Raw genomic sequence first — 19,436 nt, 5'->3', positions numbered from 1 at the left:
CAGCATTCCCAAAAGGCTGTCTCTCCACCCCAATCCATTCTGACTGGGTACAGTCTTTTTGGCAGAGGGTGGGGCAGGCTTTTGGTTAAACTTCCTTTCCCCCAGGGCGCCAGCATTTCCTCTCCAATCAGTCCTCCACTGATCAAAACCACCTGGTTTAACTGCTTTTTAGAAGAAGCATGACACCCCCTCCCCTACTGATGCACCCTGAGTCAAAGTCCTGGTCACCTTGTGCTGGTTCCAGCTCTAGATCTAAGATTCCTTCCATTTCTAAGACTCTGAATTCTAAAGTTCCTCCTTGCTCCTAGAAATGATGTCCTATAGAATAATCAATCAACCAATTTGCATTTATTGAAGACGTACTATATGCCAGGTACCACACTAGATATTGAGGGTAAAAAGATGAAAATGAAACTTTTCCTGGAAGTTATCAGGGAGCTTACATTCAAGCAAGGCAGAAAACATGCATACATAAATTTATACAGACTCTTTAAAGGAAGAAGAGAAACAGAGAGGGAGAGGAATGACACAGCAGCTGGGGGATAAGGAGAGGCTTCGTGCAAAAGGTAATGATCAAGCTAAGCCTAGAAGAAAGTAAGGGTTCTAGGAGGTGGAATGAGGAGGGGGAGTGTTCCAGACATGGATGACTGCCATGCAAAGGCACAGAGAGGAAATGGAAAGTTATGTGTGAGAAACAGTAAGTAGGTCATTGTATCTGGACTATAGAATGTGTATATGTGGATGGGGGAGAAGAATGTGTAAAATGAATGCAAAACTAAGAAGGGTCAGCCTGGGAACACCTTCAGGTGCTAAAAAGAGGAGTTGACAATCTATGATATTCTGTGTTCTTTCTCATACTCTGTGTTCTTTGGTTACTCCTCTCTCTGAAATTCTGTTTTAAGGTCCTTTCAGCTTAAGGGATCCCATAGTCAAGAGCAATATCGTGCGTTCTAAGTTTCCTCCCAGCTCTGACATTGTGTGTTCTAAGACTTTTTCCAAGTCTCACATTCTATGTTCTAAGATTATTTCCCAGCCCGACATGATCCTTTCCAGCTCACACATTCTATGTTCTTTGCTCTTGCCTCTGAGCAGTCCTTTTAAATGCAGACTTTTTTCATTCTTTGCTTTTCAGTGCCCAGCACAGTCCTTGGCACATAGTAGTATTAATAAATGCTTGTTGTTTGAATGAGTGATCTGACAGACTATGATCCAAGGTTTTGGTTTTCTTTTCCAGTTCTAACGTTCTATGGTTCTGCCCTTCGGTTGACTCTGAGTTTGTGTGGGCAGTGTGTAGTGGCCGAATATAAAACAAGGCTAAGACATCTTACTCCTCTCTGCTTCCCCCACTCCTTGGCACTTCCCTGGCCAAAGGAGAGAGGGAGGGAGAGAGGGTGTCTGGAGGCGGGTAGGTCACCCTCAGCCCCTCCTTGTCCCCTCCCTCTCTGGCAGCCACCCGCTACAGTTAGGTCAGGCCCCTCCCTCCCTCCCTGCCCTGTAGGTCTCAGCCTCTGACTGGTACAGAGTACAGATACTGCACCCCAGTCACCGGACCGCGGGCATTTGCAGTTGCTTTCCGACCTAGCACCCTCTCTGTCTGGCGCCTTCCTTGATTCTATGCTTTCTCTAGGCTTTCTCCCTAAACTGTCTCTCGACTCTTTCTGACTGTCTCTGAGAGGTCCTTGGGTTCTCTCTGAGATGTCTTTGAGCGGTTTCTGGGCTATCTCTGAAAGGTGTCTGAACAGTCTCTGGGCTCTCTCTGGACTCTTGTTAGGCTCTCTCTGAGTTGTCTCTGAGCACTCTAAGGGCTCTCCCTAAACTTCCTCTGGCTCTTTCTAGAGCCCTCCTGCTCCTGGTCCCCAGCCCCCACATCCCCACCACTATCACCACCCAGCTCCCTCCTGGGCTCCTTGACTGCGCCTCCAGCTCTCTGGCTCCCTCCCGGGCTCTGGGGCTCCCCGCTGGCTCCTTCCCTAGCTCCCCGCTAGCTCCCGTGCCAGCCCTGGCGACGCTCTGCGCACTGGGTGGGGGCAGCGCAGGGCCCTGGGCACGGGGTCCCCCCGGCCGCAAGGCCCCCAGGCCCATGGAGCTGGTACCAGGGCTAGGCGCCCTGAGGAGACGGAAGCGGCTGCTAGAGGAGGAGAAAAGCCTGGCAGGCTGGGCTCTGGCTATGGCTGGAGTGGGAATCGGGATGATGGTGCTGCATGCCGAGATGCTGTGGTTTGGTCAATGCCAGGTAAATGGGGGCCCAGATCCTGGGGCAGGGGCTTGGGCTCAGAACGCTTGGATCCAAGAGCGGGCAAAATGATCAGGCAGCCTACAATCCAGGAGGAAACCCTGGGAGCAGAACATCTGGGCTCCTGAGGGAGTTGGGACTGAAGATTAAGACACCTGGGTACCTGGGCAAGAACAGTAGTCCTCCAGGGAATCCTAACCCCCTTGCGTTGGTTCCTTGAGATGCTAAAGATACTAAACTTGTTTGGGAATGTTTGATCTCCTTATCTAACGGTCTAACTGTGGGGCGGAACCACTGGGCTGGGAACCTCCCTCCAGATTGGGCTTCCCAACTCCCCGTTATCCTCTAACCAGCTGCCTCAATGACTTCCCCCTTCTGGGGCGGGGGGAGGGGATGGTATTCTTCTAGAAGGTCTGGTGCCCGGGTCCCCAAAGGGAATTGGGATACCTGTTTCCCTGAAGGTTAGCCGTTGGGGAATCCTGAAGCTCTGGTACCCTGAAGGGCAAGGACAGGGCATGAAAATGTCTGGATCCCTGAGGGGTCTGCGGATGAGGGACCATGATGCCCCATCAGGGTAGGGTGGGGCTATGCTAGACTATCAAGATATGGGCCCCTGAGAGTTGAGAATTCAGGGTTGGGGAGGAAGCCTGGGCCTCGGAAGGGTGGGGATTGGTGGGATCAGGATGATGTGGTCCAGGGCAGGTGAAGCTGGGACAGGTCCCTGCAAGCCCCAGGTACATTCCATAGTGTCTAGGGCAGGGAAAAAGAGAGGGAGAGACAGGTCAGAGGCTGAACTGGTAAATATTGCTGAAGCAAATAGGAAGTGGGATAAATAGAAAGTAGGGGAGGGGTAGAAAGGCACAGCACTATGTAGGAAAGAATTAGGAAGAGACCTGGGCAAGTGGGAGGAAAGGACTGAATAGAGTTTGGAAGAGGAATTAGAGACTGGGTTTGGGGAGTGTATTGGAAGCAAAACTGGGGACAGAGTTCGGGGAGGGAACTGGAGGGAGAGTGGGTCAGGGAGAGACCTGGGAAGTCAAATCGGGGACAGAGCTGGGGACATTTGACAAAATCTCTCTTGTTATTTTTGTGACTTAGCTAGTGAGACGCAGAAACAACAGCATGCTTATGTAAACTTCGAATTGGTTCGATGACCAGCTCCAGATTAATGGATCAATGTCAACCTAGAGGGAGGTCTACACTAGAGTTCTGTCCTTGGCCCTGTTCTATTTCATCACTGACTTGGATGGAATCCTAAATGGCACGCTTATCAAATGTGTTGATGGTGTGATACTGAAATAGCTAGCCAACACACTGGATGACAAAGTCAGGATCTGAAAAGATCTCAATGGGCTAGACCTAAAGTCCAAAAGTAATGGAGTGAAAGTTAATAGGGGGTAAAGAACATAGGCTTAAAAGTCACCTTCGCAAGTATAGAAGGGAGTAGTTAAAGTGAATGGCACACTACAATTCAGGGTGAAAAGGATCTGGGGGGTCTTGGCGGACTGAAAGCTTAACATGAGTCACCAATGTGACCTCAAAGCTACCATGATCCTAACACAGAAGCTGTGTCCAGAGTGAGTGAGGGGATACTCTTGCTATTCCCTGGCCAAGTCAAAGCCCATCTGGAAGGTTAGGTTTGGTCTGGGAGACATTGAGAAATCAGAGAGGAGAGTGACCAGAATAACAAAAGCTGATGCCAGGAGAAGATCCGTCAAAGGAACTGGAGAACAGAAGGATAAGAGGAGCAATGATCATTGTCTTCAAGTCTTCAGGGGGCTGTTGGAGATAAGAGGATGAACCCAAGGGACTGATTCCAAGGGGCAGGACTAGAACAATGGGATGGGGGGAGGGGGACAGTGGAGAGAGGAGTTGCAGAGAAGTAGGTTTCAGCTCCACATCAGGAATGGTTCCTAATGATTAGAGGGGCTAAAAAGTAGAATGACTGCCTAAGGAGGTAATGAGTTTCCCGTCTTTGGAGATCATCAAACTGGCTGACCACTTGTTGGGCATGCTGGAGAAGGGATGAGGGTCAGATGAGATCATGGATGTAGAGTATCTGGTAAGATTTCATTCATACCGCAGAGGTTACTTAGTTATTATAGGTCAGGTGTGGGCTGGACTGAGTGGCTGGCCTCCGAGGTTCTATAATCCTGTGACAGTGGTGTGGGGGTGGAGGATAGGAGGAGACAAAGTTAGGGAGAAAGCTGAAGGAGGGAGTTGGAGGCAGACTTGGGGATAGTTAGAGATGTTAGGGGATTTTATAGAGGAAGATTTGGACAGGGGAGTGGAGAGCTGGGAGATGTATCTCCCCTTGGCCCAGAAAATAGAGTGGCTGAGCTGAGGAGATGATCCAAGGTGCTGGGAGTTGTGGCCGTCTTCTCTCCAGCCACAGAGCCTGATAAGAACATCAGGCAAGAGGGTGGGTGGACTGGGGGCCAGGCAGGCACTAGGGGGTGGGGCTGGCCCGCCACCAGTGCCAACAGGAAGCAAGGCCCGGAGTCGACCTACCGCTCCCACGCTCTGGCTCCCACACCCACTGTTTGAAGGGGGTGCACCCCCCACTCCCTCCTCCAGATGGCCTCCCTTGAGAGAGGACCCCCATAAGCATTGAGACTTAGCCCCTTGATCCCTGGAAAACCCCATATGTGGGGCACCATGCTTCTCCCTCTCCAGCTCTGCCTCCTGACTCTCCATGTGACCTTGGGAGACATATTTCCCACTCTGGGGTTCAGTTTCTTCATCTGTAAAACGGGAACATTAAATCTATACAGGCTCTCTATCTCTGCAGAACTTGGAAGACACAGCTTTTCCCAGGTACCCTGGCAGCCTGCCTGAGCCTGCTTTACCTCTCCCTTTTAAGAGACTCTAGCCCTGTTCTTCAGGAAGGGCCACAAATCCTAATACATAAAGAGAGGGAAAGAATCCGAGACTGACTTGGGAAAGTAGAGTGGCAGGGGAGAGAGACAGATAGAAATTGGGCCAATCAGAGAGATGGACAGAGGCAGATGCACAGACAGACACAGAGATGGATGGACACAGACCACAACAGAGATAGTCAGAGACAGAAAGATTGAAAATGTACAGATACAGAAGGATAAACAGACACAGATAGATAAAGAAGTAAACAAATGAAGTAAACAGATGAAGAGAGGGTGAAATCCAGAGATAGACAGGGAAATCTGGAGACAACCAGAAAGACTGAAAACCCGGAAGGTAGAGACCAAGACCAAACTATAGTAGTCGAAAACATAGAGAGATTGGGGGATCAAAAACAGCCAGACAGATGGACTGATGCAGACAGGGAAAGACAAAACGAATGAAACATTAACTGAAAGAAGGAGGTGAAGAGAAAGAGAGACAGAGAGAGAGTCAGAGCCCAAGGCTGAAATAGTCAGGGTTGTAGAGACAGCCAGACAGATAGAAATGGATGGAGACAGAGACAGAATGGGATAATCAAAGACAGTGAATGGTAGTGGGGTCAGGGTAGGGGCTTGGAGACATACACATAGACAGACACAGACAGAACAAAGAGATAGGCATGGAGAGCCAGAGACCCAGAGAGAAACAGAGACTGAAACAGTCTTCTGAAAAATAAGAGCCCATAGAATACATACTGAGACAGAGAGAACAAAGATTGGGAGCTGGAGACAGAGACACATAGAGACACCCACAGAGATAGAGACAAAGGTGGTTAGAGGCAATGACATGGATAATAGACACAGACACCAAGTGGTGGAAGAGATAGAAAGTCAGTGAGACACAGAGTTGGATGAGAGATAGAAGGGACAGACAGAGGGGGCCAGAAGGCAGCCTTAGTGACAGGGAAGGAGGGAGCAGAGCCTGTTCTTGGGGAGGGGTGGTGTTGGGGGGACAACAGCCCCATTGTTCCCTTGAGGAAGGCTGGGACAGGAAGCTGGCAAAGGTTGCCAATCAAGGCAGGGACCAGGGTTGGGCATCTTGGAAAGAAACAGGTGCCACTGCCTGAGAATGTCAGGAGTCTGATCCCGCATCCCTTTCCTTTAAGTGACTCAGGTATCCTGATTCCCTTAGCACCTTGCCCTCTACCCCAGCAGGACCTAGGAGCCCTCATCTCCCCCTCCCCCACAGGGACCTGAACGTCCTGATCTCTCCAGCCCTCTTCCTCGGAGAATTTTTCCGATGTGTTGCCAAAGAGAGAAAATATACACTCAGTTGTGGTTACTGGAGGACTCAGGCTTCCGGCCCCTGAGCCCAATCCGGGCCTTAAGCCAGGCTGGTGGGATGGGCCCTAGAGTGGGGGGAGGGAATAGCTCAGGATAGGGAAGGATGAACTGGGCATGGAGGGAAAGGAGGGGGGGGGTAGGGTCTGGGCACCCCAACCCACAGGGGGGCAGGGTATGTCTCTGGTAAAGAGGGTTTCTAGAGCAAAGTGTTTAAGGCTCAAAGTCAGGAGGTTTGTCTGGGTTTGGGCTCAGATATTTGTTGCACATGTGACCTTGGGAAAATCACTTCCTCATGTCTGGCCTCAGTTTTCCTCATCTCTAGTCTGAACTTCCTCATTCCTAAAATAAGGTCATCAGACTAAGCATCTCTAAGTACTCTTCTAGAGCTAAGGTTTTGAATGAGGGTTGGGATTAAATTAAATTAAATGCTTAATAAATGCTTGTTGACTTAATGGTTTCCAGAGACCCCCAGTGAAGAGGGTGGAGGTTTCTGGATTCTGAGTGATGATTTTTGTGGGTCCCTAGAATAAAGGCTAGTGGTTACTGGATTCTGAATGGTAGTTTTTAGAAGACCCTAGAGCAGAAGGTGGGGGGTTACCAGACTATGAATGGTGGTTTCTAGAGACCTGGGGGATAAGGGGGCAGGGTGCCACTGTTCTCTGGGCATTGAACAGTGGATTTTGAAAGTGAGGCAGCTGGGGGATGGGGGTGGGAGCACAGAATGATTGTGGATAGAAAGAGAAAGGGATTAGAGAGAGGGAGGGGTCAGGGATACAGCCTTAACCCTCAGAACCACTAGGCAGGGACTTCACTGGGTGCTGAATGGTGGTTTTTTGGGCCCCTGAATTTGAGACACTTCCCCAGGAGACAGGAGGAAGTGAGACTGGGAAAGGGAAGGGAAGGCAGAGAAAGAGAATCAGAGACATGTGACTGGTAATGAGGAGGGAAGGGGGTCATTCCAAAGAACCAAAAGTAGAGAACATCCCCACACATACACACTCGCACACATATGGTCCCCTGTACTCACAGAGCACGAGGAAAGACTGACCTGGGGGTTAGAGGAGGAGAGCAATATGAACCAGCCCCCTAAAGGGGAGAAAGGTACTGTCTATGACAGAGATGGGGAACCTGTGGCCTCCAGGCCACATATGGCCCTCTAGGTCCTCAAGTGGACCTAGGACCAAATCCAAACTCCCCAGAACAGATCTCCTTAATAAAAGGATTTGTTCTGTGACGTTTGGATTCAGTCAAAGGGTGGCACCCAAGGACCTAGACCACTACATTTGCCACCCCTGGTCTATGATAACTAGGTGGTAGTTTCTAAAAGCCTCCAGAGTCATGGGTGGGGGTGGGAGGGGAGGAAGTAGGAAGTCCACACTCCTTAGGGACTATGGTGGATGCTGAGAGCTGTCTTTGACCTTCCCCATATCCCCATAGTGGGTTCCCTATCTCTTCCTGGTGAAATGTGGGATCAGCATCTCCACCCTTCTCCTCCTTGGGCTCATCTTGGCCTTCCATGCTAAGGAGGTTCAGGTAGGTAAGCCTGGTGCATCCATGGCCCCTATTCCTGCTCCCCCCAGCCCCTCCCAGCCCTGCCTGGGCCACCTCAATCTTTCCATCCTCCTTCTTTTCTTCCTCCTCCTCTCAGGGGTTTCCCGGCCTGCCCAGACCAGTGACTAATGGGAAGGGTGGCAAGCAAGGGTCCACGCCCTGACAGAGACTCCACTGCCCCCAGGGCCCCAGGCATCCTGTTCTCCAGACTCTATATCATCTCCCCCTCACCCCAAACACACACCCTCCATCCTGTACCACAGCCCTACAGTTCTTTCCGAGGACAGGAGAGGAGAGGAGAGGAGAGGAGAGGAGAGGAGAGGAGAGGAGAGGAGAGGAAGGGGAAAGGGAGAGAGGAAAAGATGAGGTTAGAAGGTGAAGGTGGAGGGGAGGGAAGAGAAGGGAGAGGAAGAAGGGAAAGGGGAGAGGGTTGAAGAGAAGAGGGGAGTTTGAAGAGAGAAAGAGAGAAGAGAGAAAGGAAGAGAAGAGAGGGCTGAAAGGGAGGGGGGCAAAACTAAATAGGGAACAAAAAAGGGAAAGGGAAAAGAGAGGGCTGAAAGGAGAGAGAGAAAGAGAGAAGGAAGATGGGAGAAGTGGGGAGAAGACACGTGGGAGGGTGGAAAGAGGACAGGGCTAAAAGGAGATGAATGAAGGGAGAAGGACGAGAAGGTGGCAGTGGGAGAAGAGAAAGGCCTCCCAAACGATTCATCGCGGTCCACATCTAGAGCTGCCGGGGCGGAGCAGGGCGCAGAGCCTAGCCCACCCCCCCTCCCTTATCTTACAAATGGGGAAACTAAGACCCTCTTGTTCGAGGTTCTCCCCTCCCCCCCCCTCCCCCTGTGACTGAGAGGGCGCTTGGAGCCTCACTCGAGCCCTCCCTCCCTCCTGGGCCCCCGTGATAAGCCAGACTCCAGCTCTTTATCGGAGGTTTGGGAGCTGCCGCTTCTCACCCTTACTCTCCACCCACCCCCCACCCCCGCCCCCAGCTCTTCATGACGGACAACGGGCTTCATGACTGGCGGGTGGCGCTGACCGGGCGCCAGGTGGCCCAGATCGTGCTGGAGCTGCTGGTGTGCGGGGCGCACCCGCCCCCGCTGGGGGCATGGGACACTCCTCCGTGCCTGCTCCAATCGCGCCCTTGGCCAGTCTTCCTGAGCCAGGCCGAGGCCCTGCTGTCGCTAGCCATGCTGCTGCGCCTCTACCTAGTGCCCCGGGCAGTGCTGCTCCGCAGCGGAGTGCTGATCAACGCGTCCTACCGCAGCATCGGAGCCCTCAACCGCGTGCGCTTCCGACACTGGTTCGTGGCCAAGCTGTACATGAACACGCACCCAGGCCGGCTCCTGCTGGCGCTCACCCTCGGCCTCTGGCTCACCACGGCCTGGGTGCTCTCCGTGGCCGAGAGGTGAGCTCCCCACCCTCAGCTGGGGCTCCTGGAACAAAGGGATGGGAAGGGGGGGGCGGGAGAGGGAGAGACCACTCCCCCCACCTGGAGCTGAGAGTCAAGTGTCCTACTAGAAGCCCAGATGGCACTTTGGAGGGACCGCCGGAACTGAGAGGCAGCAACGCCTAAGGGGCCCCAAGGCAGAGTTGGGAAGAAGGAAAAGGGATTTGGGAGTCCCCCAAACCCACAGTCCCTCTGCTGGGAGAGATGGTTCACCCCCTAGATACAGATAGTTTCCATGGAGGTGTTACTCCAACCCTCCCTGTGTGTGTCTGTGTCTGTGTGACACACAGACACAGACACACACAGACGCACAGACAGACACACACACACACACACACACACACACACACACACCCCTTGGGGGGCAGGACAGGAAGAGGACTTACAAAGACATTGCCCTATTCAAAGGAGAGCACATTATGAACCCCAAATGAGAGTTCCTTGTGGTTCTAGGACCAGAGTAGAAAAGGAATAGAAAATCTACTAGACCTAGGGGGCAAGGCCTTCAGCACAAATGTCAGAGACTTAAGCACCTGACTGGGTGATCCCACTGAATTGCCCGATAACTTTGAGTAAGGCATTTACTCTTATTCCTCTCCAATATGTAAAATGGGTGTGAGGAGGAACATTTTCATGGCACCTGTGAGTCCCAAGGGAGACGGATGGCAAGACCCCATCCCTAGTTAATGAGTAGTTCCTAGTCTAGTGGGGAATTGACAGAGTCGAGGATATTAGCAGTGGCCCAGCCTGAGTGATAGAGTCCTTCCAGACACAGGCAGGAAGTAGGAAAAGCAACTTCAGGTGAGCCTTGAAGGATGCAGATCTTAGAGGAGAGGAGAGTAAAGAGACTGGCCCAGGGTCACACTGAGAAGGAGGTATAGCTGGGGGGGAGGGGGGAAGGTGGAGTACCTGAACAGGACTTTGGGATAGTTCAGGAGGTGGGGACATAGAAGGCATTTGGTAAGGCTTCTCCCCCAAGGCATCATGGGAGCCAGGGCAAGGGCCCCAAATTCACCTTCCCCTCCCTGTTGCCCTCTCCCACCTCCCTCCCCAGGCAGGCGATCAATGCCACTGGGCACCTGACAGACACTCTGTGGCTCATCCCCATCACCTTCCTGACCATCGGCTATGGGGATGTGGTTCCAGGCACCGTGTGGGGGAAGATTGTCTGTCTTTGCACAGGGGTTATGGTAAGTTCCCTTGAAGACCATAGGCCTCCCATTCCCTAGCCCCTGCTCTTCTGAGGGACCCAGGTCTTTGCTTATTTGCCTGGATATCAGAAGGACCAGAACAGAGAATATCAGCTGGGAGGGAGCTGAAGTCCTCGAGTCTAACACTTTATAGATAGAAAAACTGGGGCTCCAAAGGGGAAATGACATGGAGAAACTGAGACTAGAATACACAGGTGCAGACACCTTGTCCAAGGCTCCATGAACTAAAATAATCAGACTCCCCCTCCCCCCCACTCCAACATCCTCCTGAACTTTTCTCTTCCTCACAGGGGGTGTGCTGCACAGCGCTCCTAGTGGCAGTAGTGGCCAGAAAACTGGAATTCAATAAAGCAGAGAAACATGTCCACAATTTCATGATGGACATTCAGTATGCCAAAGAGGTGAGGACATCAGCGCCCCACCCCCAAATACCTGCCTCTCCAGCCCCAGATATCCAGCTTTCCCAAATCTCTCATAGGATCCAGCTGTCCTGATCCTCCAGGCCTGACTTAGCCCCCTCAAGGACCCAAGTGTCCTGACACCCCAGCTCCCAGTGCCCTTAGAGACCCAGGAATCTGGGCTCCCAGCACCTACTGAAGCTGTGCTTTTCCAAAAGATGAGGGATTCTGCAGCCCGAGTGCTACAGGAGGCCTGGATGTTCTATAAACACAGTAGAAGGAAGGAGTCTGGAGCTGCCCGGAGACACCAACGGAAATTGCTAGCTGCCATCCACATGTGAGGCCTGGCTGAGGCAGTAGGGGCAGGAGGGGTGAGGGGCAGCTATAGGGGTGTGTGTGTGTGTGTGTGTGTGTGCTCTCTCGCAATCGCATTCAACTTCCTGGGATGAGGATGGGGCTGGGGATGGAGTGAGGACTGTGATGAACTGCAGAGTGCAGAAGCCACGGTATGGAAGGGCATGGAGGTGCCATGAGAACCAATCACTTCACTTCTCTTCATGCAGATTCCGTCAGGTCCGCTTAAAACATCGGAAGCTCCGAGAACAAGTGAACTCCATGGTGGACATCTCTAAGGTAAGGCAGAGGACAGATATATGCAGGGATATTGGAAGGAGTGATACAGAGACAGTGAGATGGGGGATGAAGAGACTAGGAGACAGGAATGGGGAGATGGAGGGATGTGAGTACAAAGGAGTGGGGATAGAGATAGGGGAGACAGAATGATAGAGTACAGGGGAATAGCAATGCAGAGATGGAGGGCCAGAAGGATGAGGGGGAGAGGGATGGAGTATAGAGGGACTGGGACCAGAGGCTAGTGGAAGGAGAAAGGCATCATGGGAAAGCCTTCTTAGCCCCCTGCACCTCTCACCAAGCCCACCTCTTCCCCTCTCTCAGATGCACATGATCCTGTGTGACTTGCAATCTGGCCTCAGCACTTCCCACAGAGACCTGGAGAAGCGAATGGATATACTAGGTGGAAAACTTGACACCCTGACCCAACTCCTCAGTGCAGCCTTAGAACCTGGGCAGCCCCCAGAACCCAGGGAGGCCACATAGTTGGTAAGGAGACTCCTGCCCCCCAGGTTAGGTGCAGTCAGGGGTTGTTCAGCTCCTACAGGAAGGTGGCCCTCAATCCAGTTCCTGAAGGAGGATTAGAGAGGCCAGTGGAGCAGAGACGTCAGCGCCAAGGAGGGGGTGTGGCTTCTGCCCCAGAATTACCCATCACTCAAATCTTACCTTTGCAAAGGCTGGGCCTCCCTCCTAGCCAGCTCTGGGGTGGGAATGGGGGTGAAGCAGAGGGCTTCTCCATTTGGAATCGGGAGAGGGAAGGTGATTTCTCCCAGCCCCTGGCCACTCAAAGAAACCATTCCTCTGTGTGTAGCCATGCCTGACTAAGTCTGACCGGCTCTCTGACTGCATTGTCCCTTCCTCTGTTTTTCTATGTGTGATAAGGTGTTTTTCTTGCCTTTGTCCAAATGGGTGCTTTTCTGTACCTCACTAAGAGTATGTCTGTGCCTAACACACACTCTCTCTCTCTCTCTCTCTCTCTCTCTCTCTCTCTCTCTCTTTCTCTCTCTCTCTCTCTTCCCCTAGGGGCTGTGAAGAGGGAACCTAGTTCCTTCGGCCCCAGGGGGCAAGGCTGGCCATCCCCTTTCACTTTAGCAGAAGCATTATGGAGGAACCCAAGTCCAGGGGAGTCCCTCTCTCCAACAGCTGCTAGAGTCCCTGGCTGGGCCAGGGGTACCCCTGCTCACCCAAGCAAAGGAAGGGGTGAATTTCAAAGCTGCTACAGGGCTGGGGAGTCAAGCAACCCAGAAGCTACAGACCACAGGCCTTCTCCAAGTCACACCAGCAACTAAGGAGGACAAGGGGAGACTCTGGGGAGGAGGGAGGAGCTGGGGGCCAGGTTCCTGGATCCCTGGAAAGGTGGGGGATGAAAGGGCCATAGCTCTTAATACTCCCTGGAGGCCCTGATGCCTGGGTCTGTGGAGTAGGAGGAGGCTGGGTGCCTAGATTCCCTGCTAGAGACAAGAGGCTGAGAGAGCTGGTTCCCCCAAGAACTGAGAGGGCTGGACACATAGGTCCCTGTCCTCAGCAGCTGCTGGACAGTGAAAGAGCTAAAGGGATCAAGTGTCAGAGGTGGGGAGAGGCTCCTAGGACCAACAAGCTGCTAGGTCCACGGAGGCCCGGGGCACCCCCTAGTGGGGACAGCAAAGGGAAAGTGGGCAGCCTGAGCCCCTGGAGGGGAATCTGGCAGGAGCTTTCCTGCTTTCCCCCTTCCCTCCTCCCCCAGCCCCACTTTGTAATAAAAGTTAATATTACGGAACAGAGAGATGTTGCTCCTTCCTTCAAAGCACTTCCGGGCTCCCAATGCCAACAAAGACCTTGTCTTTTAAGGGCAGAGGCAGCCACTGACTTACTGAGTGACTTTGAGCAAATCCCTTTGGGCCTTGGCTCCCTCCTCTGGAAAATGAGGGGGCTGGACCCCCTAACTTCCAAGGTCCCTTCCACTCTACGTATGATCCTGTAACACTAGCAATATTAAAGTACTAAATTAGGTGTCAATGTAGATAGTCAAGCTCAGGCTGGACGAAGATACAGTACCAGAAAGCACTGTGCAGTCCTGCCCTCTCCTCTTTACAGGTGAGGCAAACAATGCCCAGGGCTTGCCCAAGGTCACGCATCGAGTGCTGCTCAGGTAAGGGACTGAGCTAGATATTCCCCAATGTCCCTTCAGCTCTATGAAATGATAGAAGGGGAAGAGATTTGGAGAATCATGAAATATCAAAAAATGAGTACAATGTCATTAACATATTACAGTCCACTTGGAACAGGCAGGGGTCACCCATATTGGTCAAATTCTCTGAAAGAAAAAATTAAGACCTGAGTCTGGTTTCACCTCCAAATGGAGACTATCATTAAATCAACCAAGGTTCCTGAGAAGGGAGTTAATGAAATAGACCAATGAGGGTGTTGGGTTGGACCCAAAGGTACCCCCATTATTTGCCTAAGTTACCTCGCTAAGATGAGGTCTCTGACCTCATCTGTAAAATGGACTAGGTGATATCAAAGTTCCCCCCCCATCTCTGAAACTCTCAGTTGTAAAGAAAACAAGGGAGAATGAGTAAGATAAGGACAAAAGTGAACAGGACAACTGAGAACATCAGAGGAAGGAGAACATGGAAGTCAAAGGTGGGAGGGACCTTCGAATATCCAATATCAGAGACCCTCTAATCTAGTATCTTCATTTTACAGATATGACGGCCAGAGAGGGAAAGTAAGGTGCTTAAGGCCACCCAGTAATTTTTGTTTGTTTGTTTTTTTGCAAGGCAATTGGGGTTAAGAGACTTGCCCAGGGTCACACATCTAGTGTCTGAGGCTGGATTGGAACTCAGGTCCTCCTGACTCCAGGGCTGGTGCTCTAGCCACTGAATCACCTAGCTGCCCCTCATCAGTAAATTAATAACAGAACAGGAGTTAGACCTTAGGGAAGGATTGTCCTGCCTTACACCAGCAGTGGGTGGAAGTTACAGAGGCTGATTTCAGTTTGACATCAAGAACGGGACAGCTTTGGGAGCCAGTGGGGTGGGTTCCCCCAACCAAAGTTGAAGGACCACTTCTTGGCTAAGCTGTAGAGGGTTTAGTTGGTCCAGGACAAAGGTTGTTAACCTGAGGTCTGGGGATAGATTTCAGGGGGCCCATGAACTTGATGAGAAAAAAAAATCTTCCTTTCCACTAACCTGTAGCTGAAATTTAGCATTTCTTTCTATTATAAATGTAGGCAGCAAATATTATTCTAAGGGATCCATAGGTTTCACCAGAAAGAGGTCTATGACACACACAAAAAAGATTAAGAAAAGTCAGAAGGAATCTGAGGTCTCTTCCATTTGTAAGATTCTGTGAATTAGGGAATTTACAATGTAAACGGGCTTCCCTCACTTTCTGCCCTGCTTTTTACTCTGCTCTCCAGGGCCAATCAGGGCAAGTCTAATCTCTTTTTAGTATGTCTACCAATCAAATACTTAAAGGCAGGGATCATGTTATGCCTCCCCCCTCCCCACATTTCTCTTCTCTTTTCCAAGATAAAACATCCCCAGTTCCTATACAAGATTATACAAAGCAGGAAGGACCCTGTGAACAAAGAGTATGGGACGTAAGAGCAGGGAGAGGAAGAATTTTAAGAGACCATCTAGCCCAATCCTTTCATTTTGCATGTAAAAAATCTCTGAAGCTCAGTGGAAAACTCACTTTCCTGAGGTCATCCAGTAGATTAAGGCCAGAACTGAAATCAGAACCCAAGGAAAGATCACTCCACCCCATGCCACCCCTTTGTTTTCCTTGGCCCCAAGTAATCAGTTTTAGGTACTAAAAGCAAATACAGGCTTGCTGTTAGGGAAAGGTTCCTAACAAGGAGTGCTGGCCCGGAGTGGATGGGCTGCCTCCAGATGGAGTGGGTGCTTCCTCACTGGAGGCCTTCACATCAAGGCTGGAGGACCACTTGTTAGCAAGGTGTATTGTAGAGCAGAGGTGTCAGACATGGACCCCCAGACTGCATTGTGCCAAATGAATCTGATCAAAATGTAACTGAGAAACATTTAACAAAATACATAGAAATATAATATGTGGTTTTCTAAGTCAGAGTATACCCACAGGGACCCTTGCATAGGGCTGAGCTGCCCAATTTCTTTTTCAGTTGGACACTTCAGGCCGTATAAGGTTCAGGTCTGTCTAGAATGACAAGATTCTGTTCCTCCTGTGTAAGCTCTCAGGACTCAGCTTCCTGTTCAGCCCTCAAGGCCAGGCAGATCAAATCTAATCTCTTCTCCAAGTGACAGAGATGACAACCCTTCAAGTATCCAAAGACGGGGCTCACATCCCTCCCTAAGTTTTCACTTCTCCAAACCAAACAGCCCCAGTTCCTACACAAAATCAATCAATCCACAGGCATTTATTAAGTTCCTGTTATGAGCCAGACATCTGTGATAAGGGCCGGAGATACAAATAAAATAAATAGAAAGGATTTAGGAACCCAGACTGTAGAGCAGGAAGAGCCTTTTGGACAGACAAACATAAGATGTCAGAGCCGGGAGGAAGCTCAGGACCAACCAGCCCAACCTCTCCATTTTACAAGTGAGAAATCTGAGAAACTGACTTTCCAAGTAAATGAATGACAGACTAGGAATAAGAACTAGGGGAAAGATCTAATCCATGCCACCCTCCATCCCCAGCCAAGACTTTCCCTCTTTTCCCTAGAAATGTTTACTTTTCAGACTATGGCCTCCCCACTTTACCCAGCCCTAAGTTATCAGCCCAGTATCTCTAGGGCACGCCTTAGAGATAACCTGGTCTCCCTGGACAGTGGCCAAGGGAAGGGATTTCAAGGATTACTGGCCACCTTCTTGGCCCCCTAGAAAATGCCATCAGCTTCCACGGCACCTGCCACAGAAGGGCTCCCTACTGTGCGCCACCTTCTAAAGTCCCTCCCAGCTCTGACACTCTATATTCTAAAGCCCCTTTCAGAGCCAATCTGTCAACTGCCTTATTCATCGGCATTTTCTCAGTCCTTATCTTTTGACCTCTCTGCAGCCGTTGACACTGCCGGTCACTCTCCTCCCAGACATGCTCTCCTCTCTGGGTTTTTCTAACACCGATCTCTCCTGGTTCTTCACCGTTTCTGAACACTCCATATAGGACTCCTTCACCAATTCTCATTCCATACGATGACCACTAATCAGGAGTATCCTCCAGGGGCATGCTGGTGCCAGCTTGAACTGGAAAGAGCTGATTGTTAAATTTTTATGGAGAACATCGGCAAGCACTACAAAATCAGGGATTGATCTATCATTTTGTTCATTTCTATACTTAGGGAAGTGATGGGAAAACGTTAATATGAATATTAAACTTAAAAGAATGTCATTCACACTTTCCCCTCCCGACAATTGGTGGTTAAATCTTTCCTAGCTCATCCCTAGCCAAGGCTTTGTCCTGGGCCCTCTTTTCTTTTCCTTCTATTCTTTCTTCCTTGGTGATCTCGCCACCTACCAAGGGTTCAATTATTATCTCTATAGACACTTCCCAGTTCTAGATATCTGACCCTAGTCTCTCTCCTGAACAGTAGTCACACACCACACCATCTGCATCTTGGGCGTCTCAGATCCGGTGTCCCATTGGCATGTCAAACTCACTATGTTCAAAACAAAACCCATTACCCTCCCCCTCCCCCCAAACCATTCTTTCTTTCAATTCTCCTATGACAGTGGAGGGCACCCCCATCCCACAGTCACTCACACCTGCAACCTGTCATCCTCAACTCATCACTTTGTCCCCTCACATATCCAATCTCTAAGTCTTCTTGTTTACATCTTCCTAACATCTCTTCCACGCCCCCTTCTTGTCTCAACTCACACAGCTTCAACCCCATTTCAGGCTCTTGAAATAGCTTTCTATTTGAAAGAGGCTTTATTGGTCTTTTTTCACATTACCATCCCCTCCCCGCCCCCCCCTCACAGTATCACTCTTCCTCTCAAAGACAGCCATTTGATACAAATAGTATTTTTAAGGGGAAAAAAAGGGAGGGGGGATCTGCACAACTGAAGAATACACCGAAAAAGTCTGAAAATATACATAATGTTTGTGGACCTCCCGGTTCTACAAAGGGTTGGGAGTGTCTTCTCACATCTCTTCTTTTGAGTCAGGCTTATTCTTCAAAATTTGGCAACATTCACTTTTGATTTTTACATGTAGTTGTTCTTTCTATTTACTAAGATTTAAAGATGGCTTTACAAGAGTCATCTTATTGTATCTTCACAACAATCCTGGGAGGTAGGTGCTATTATCATCCTCCTTTTACAAATGAGGAAACTGAGTCCAACAGCTGCAAAATGACTTGGCCAGCAGCACACAGGTAGTATCTCAGGCAGTGTTTGAATGACGGTCTTCTTGACTCTAACCTTAGCACTCTATGCCCTGCCTACATAGCCTGACTGGCTCTCAGCCCCACCCCCACCCCCCCACTCTTGAAGTAACTTTCTAAGAGGTCTTTCTGTCAGAATTCTCTCCCCTCTCCAATATAGATCCTCCACTCTGCTACCAAAGAGCTTTTCCTAAAGCGGAGGTCTGACCATGTGACCTCCTACTCGGTGAACTCCAGGGCTCTCTTTATAAAACTATCAGTTTGGCATTTATTGCTTTTTATGACCTGGCCCTTTCCTGCCTTCCCAGTCTTTTTACACTTCAGTACCTTCCCATTCTATGATCTCCTCACACAAAACACGGCTCCACCCTCCAAGCCTTTCTACTGGATGACCCCCACACCAGGAATGCCCTTTCTCCTCACCTCTGACTCTTAGCTTCCTTCAAGGCTCAGTTCAAATACAGCCATTTGCAAAAAGCCTTTGCTATGTGTGTGTGTGTGTGCATGCGTGTGTGCGCGTGCGCGCACCCGTGAACATCCCAAGTCCCATGGCTAGTGCTTTCCCTCTGAGATTACCCGATTTACACTGAATTTATCTTGTATACGTCCCGTTATTTACATGTCTCCCCCATCAGAATGTTACATGAGGACAAGGACTTTTTGCATCTGAATCCCCGGCACTTAGCACTGTGCCTGACATGGAGAAAAAGCGTAACATACGCTTGTTAATTGTCATTCCACGTTCTCAGACCCCTCCCAGCCCTGACATTCCCACTCCCTAAGGCCCTCCCAAGTCGGACACGCCATGCTCCAAGGTCCCGTTTCAGCTTTCCTCTATCCCTCCCTAACGCCCTCAAGATACAATTATGTGCATCTGTCCCATTAGATTCTAAGCACCTTACATTGTATCTTTGTATCCCTAGTGCTAAGCATGGGGTCTCAAGTGGAAGACCTACACATTTAATACTTCTTCAATGAATACATAAGATAGACTGTCAGGTCCGGGAGGGGACATAGAACAGGGGATGTCAGGGCTGGGAGGGGACCTAGAACAGGGGTGCGTCAGGGCTGGGAGGGGACCTAGAACAGCGGATGTCAGGGCTCGGAGCTTCCTGCAAAGCCAACTGTTGACACACGAAGGAACCGAGGACAGGGGTGCAGGTGAGAAGCCATTCCCCCAACCATGGTCGTGACCCGCCCTCAGTGACCCGGAACGCCTCCGTGCTTAGGTCGGTGTACAAGTGAAGGCGGTCCGTGGGTCGCGCGCCCCGCACCGGGGTTATTCGGGAAGGCTTCCAGGAGGAGGAGTTGAGGAGGGGCTTCATTCAGAAGTTCATCCTCCAAGGCCCTTCTAATTCCAGATGCTTTTATTTGGTGGCCGCCCCCCACCAAGGTACCCAGGGGAGGAATTCAAGCCCGTG

General features: G+C 50.7%; 1 protein-coding gene across 4 annotated transcripts; it reads left to right on the top strand.

Annotated features, from left to right (window-relative positions):
- The first annotated feature begins 1,551 nt into the window (after positions 1-1,551).
- KCNN4 (potassium calcium-activated channel subfamily N member 4) lies at positions 1,552-17,476 on the top strand. Of its 4 annotated transcripts, none has more exons than XR_005009630.1 (10): positions 1,552-2,233; positions 7,876-7,971; positions 8,976-9,391; positions 10,488-10,623; positions 10,935-11,045; positions 11,261-11,379; positions 11,606-11,675; positions 11,997-12,161; positions 13,746-13,800; positions 16,794-17,476. XR_005009630.1 is itself a non-coding variant. In XM_036747040.1 (9 exons), the coding sequence occupies exons 1-8, from the start codon at positions 2,081-2,083 to the stop codon at positions 12,156-12,158; spliced, it is 1,263 nt and encodes a 420-aa protein (XP_036602935.1). In that variant the 5' UTR covers positions 1,552-2,080; the 3' UTR covers positions 12,159-12,161; positions 13,746-13,894. The 4 variants fall into 4 exon arrangements, 2 of the variants coding, with proteins under 2 accessions (XP_036602935.1, XP_036602934.1); XR_005009629.1 differs by having other exon boundaries at positions 16,689-17,024; XM_036747040.1 differs by lacking the exon at positions 16,794-17,476 and having other exon boundaries at positions 13,746-13,894.
- The last annotated feature ends 1,960 nt before the right edge of the window (positions 17,477-19,436 follow it).

This window comes from Trichosurus vulpecula, chromosome 2, assembly GCF_011100635.1.
Source record: "Trichosurus vulpecula isolate mTriVul1 chromosome 2, mTriVul1.pri, whole genome shotgun sequence".
Classification (NCBI taxonomy): Eukaryota; Metazoa; Chordata; class Mammalia; order Diprotodontia; family Phalangeridae; genus Trichosurus; species Trichosurus vulpecula.
This window is presented reverse-complemented; position numbering and strand designations above follow the sequence as displayed.

Excerpts from the sequence above, each read along its gene's own strand:
- KCNN4 (XM_036747040.1), top strand. The coding sequence starts at position 2,081 with ATGGAGCTGGTACCAGGGCTAGGCGCCCTGAGGAGACGGAAGCGGCTG. Across the intron at positions 7,972-8,975 it reads TCCATGCTAAGGAGGTTCAG|CTCTTCATGACGGACAACGG; the intron begins GTAGGTAAGCCT and ends CCCCGCCCCCAG. Across the intron at positions 9,392-10,487 it reads GTGCTCTCCGTGGCCGAGAG|GCAGGCGATCAATGCCACTG; the intron begins GTGAGCTCCCCA and ends CTCCCTCCCCAG.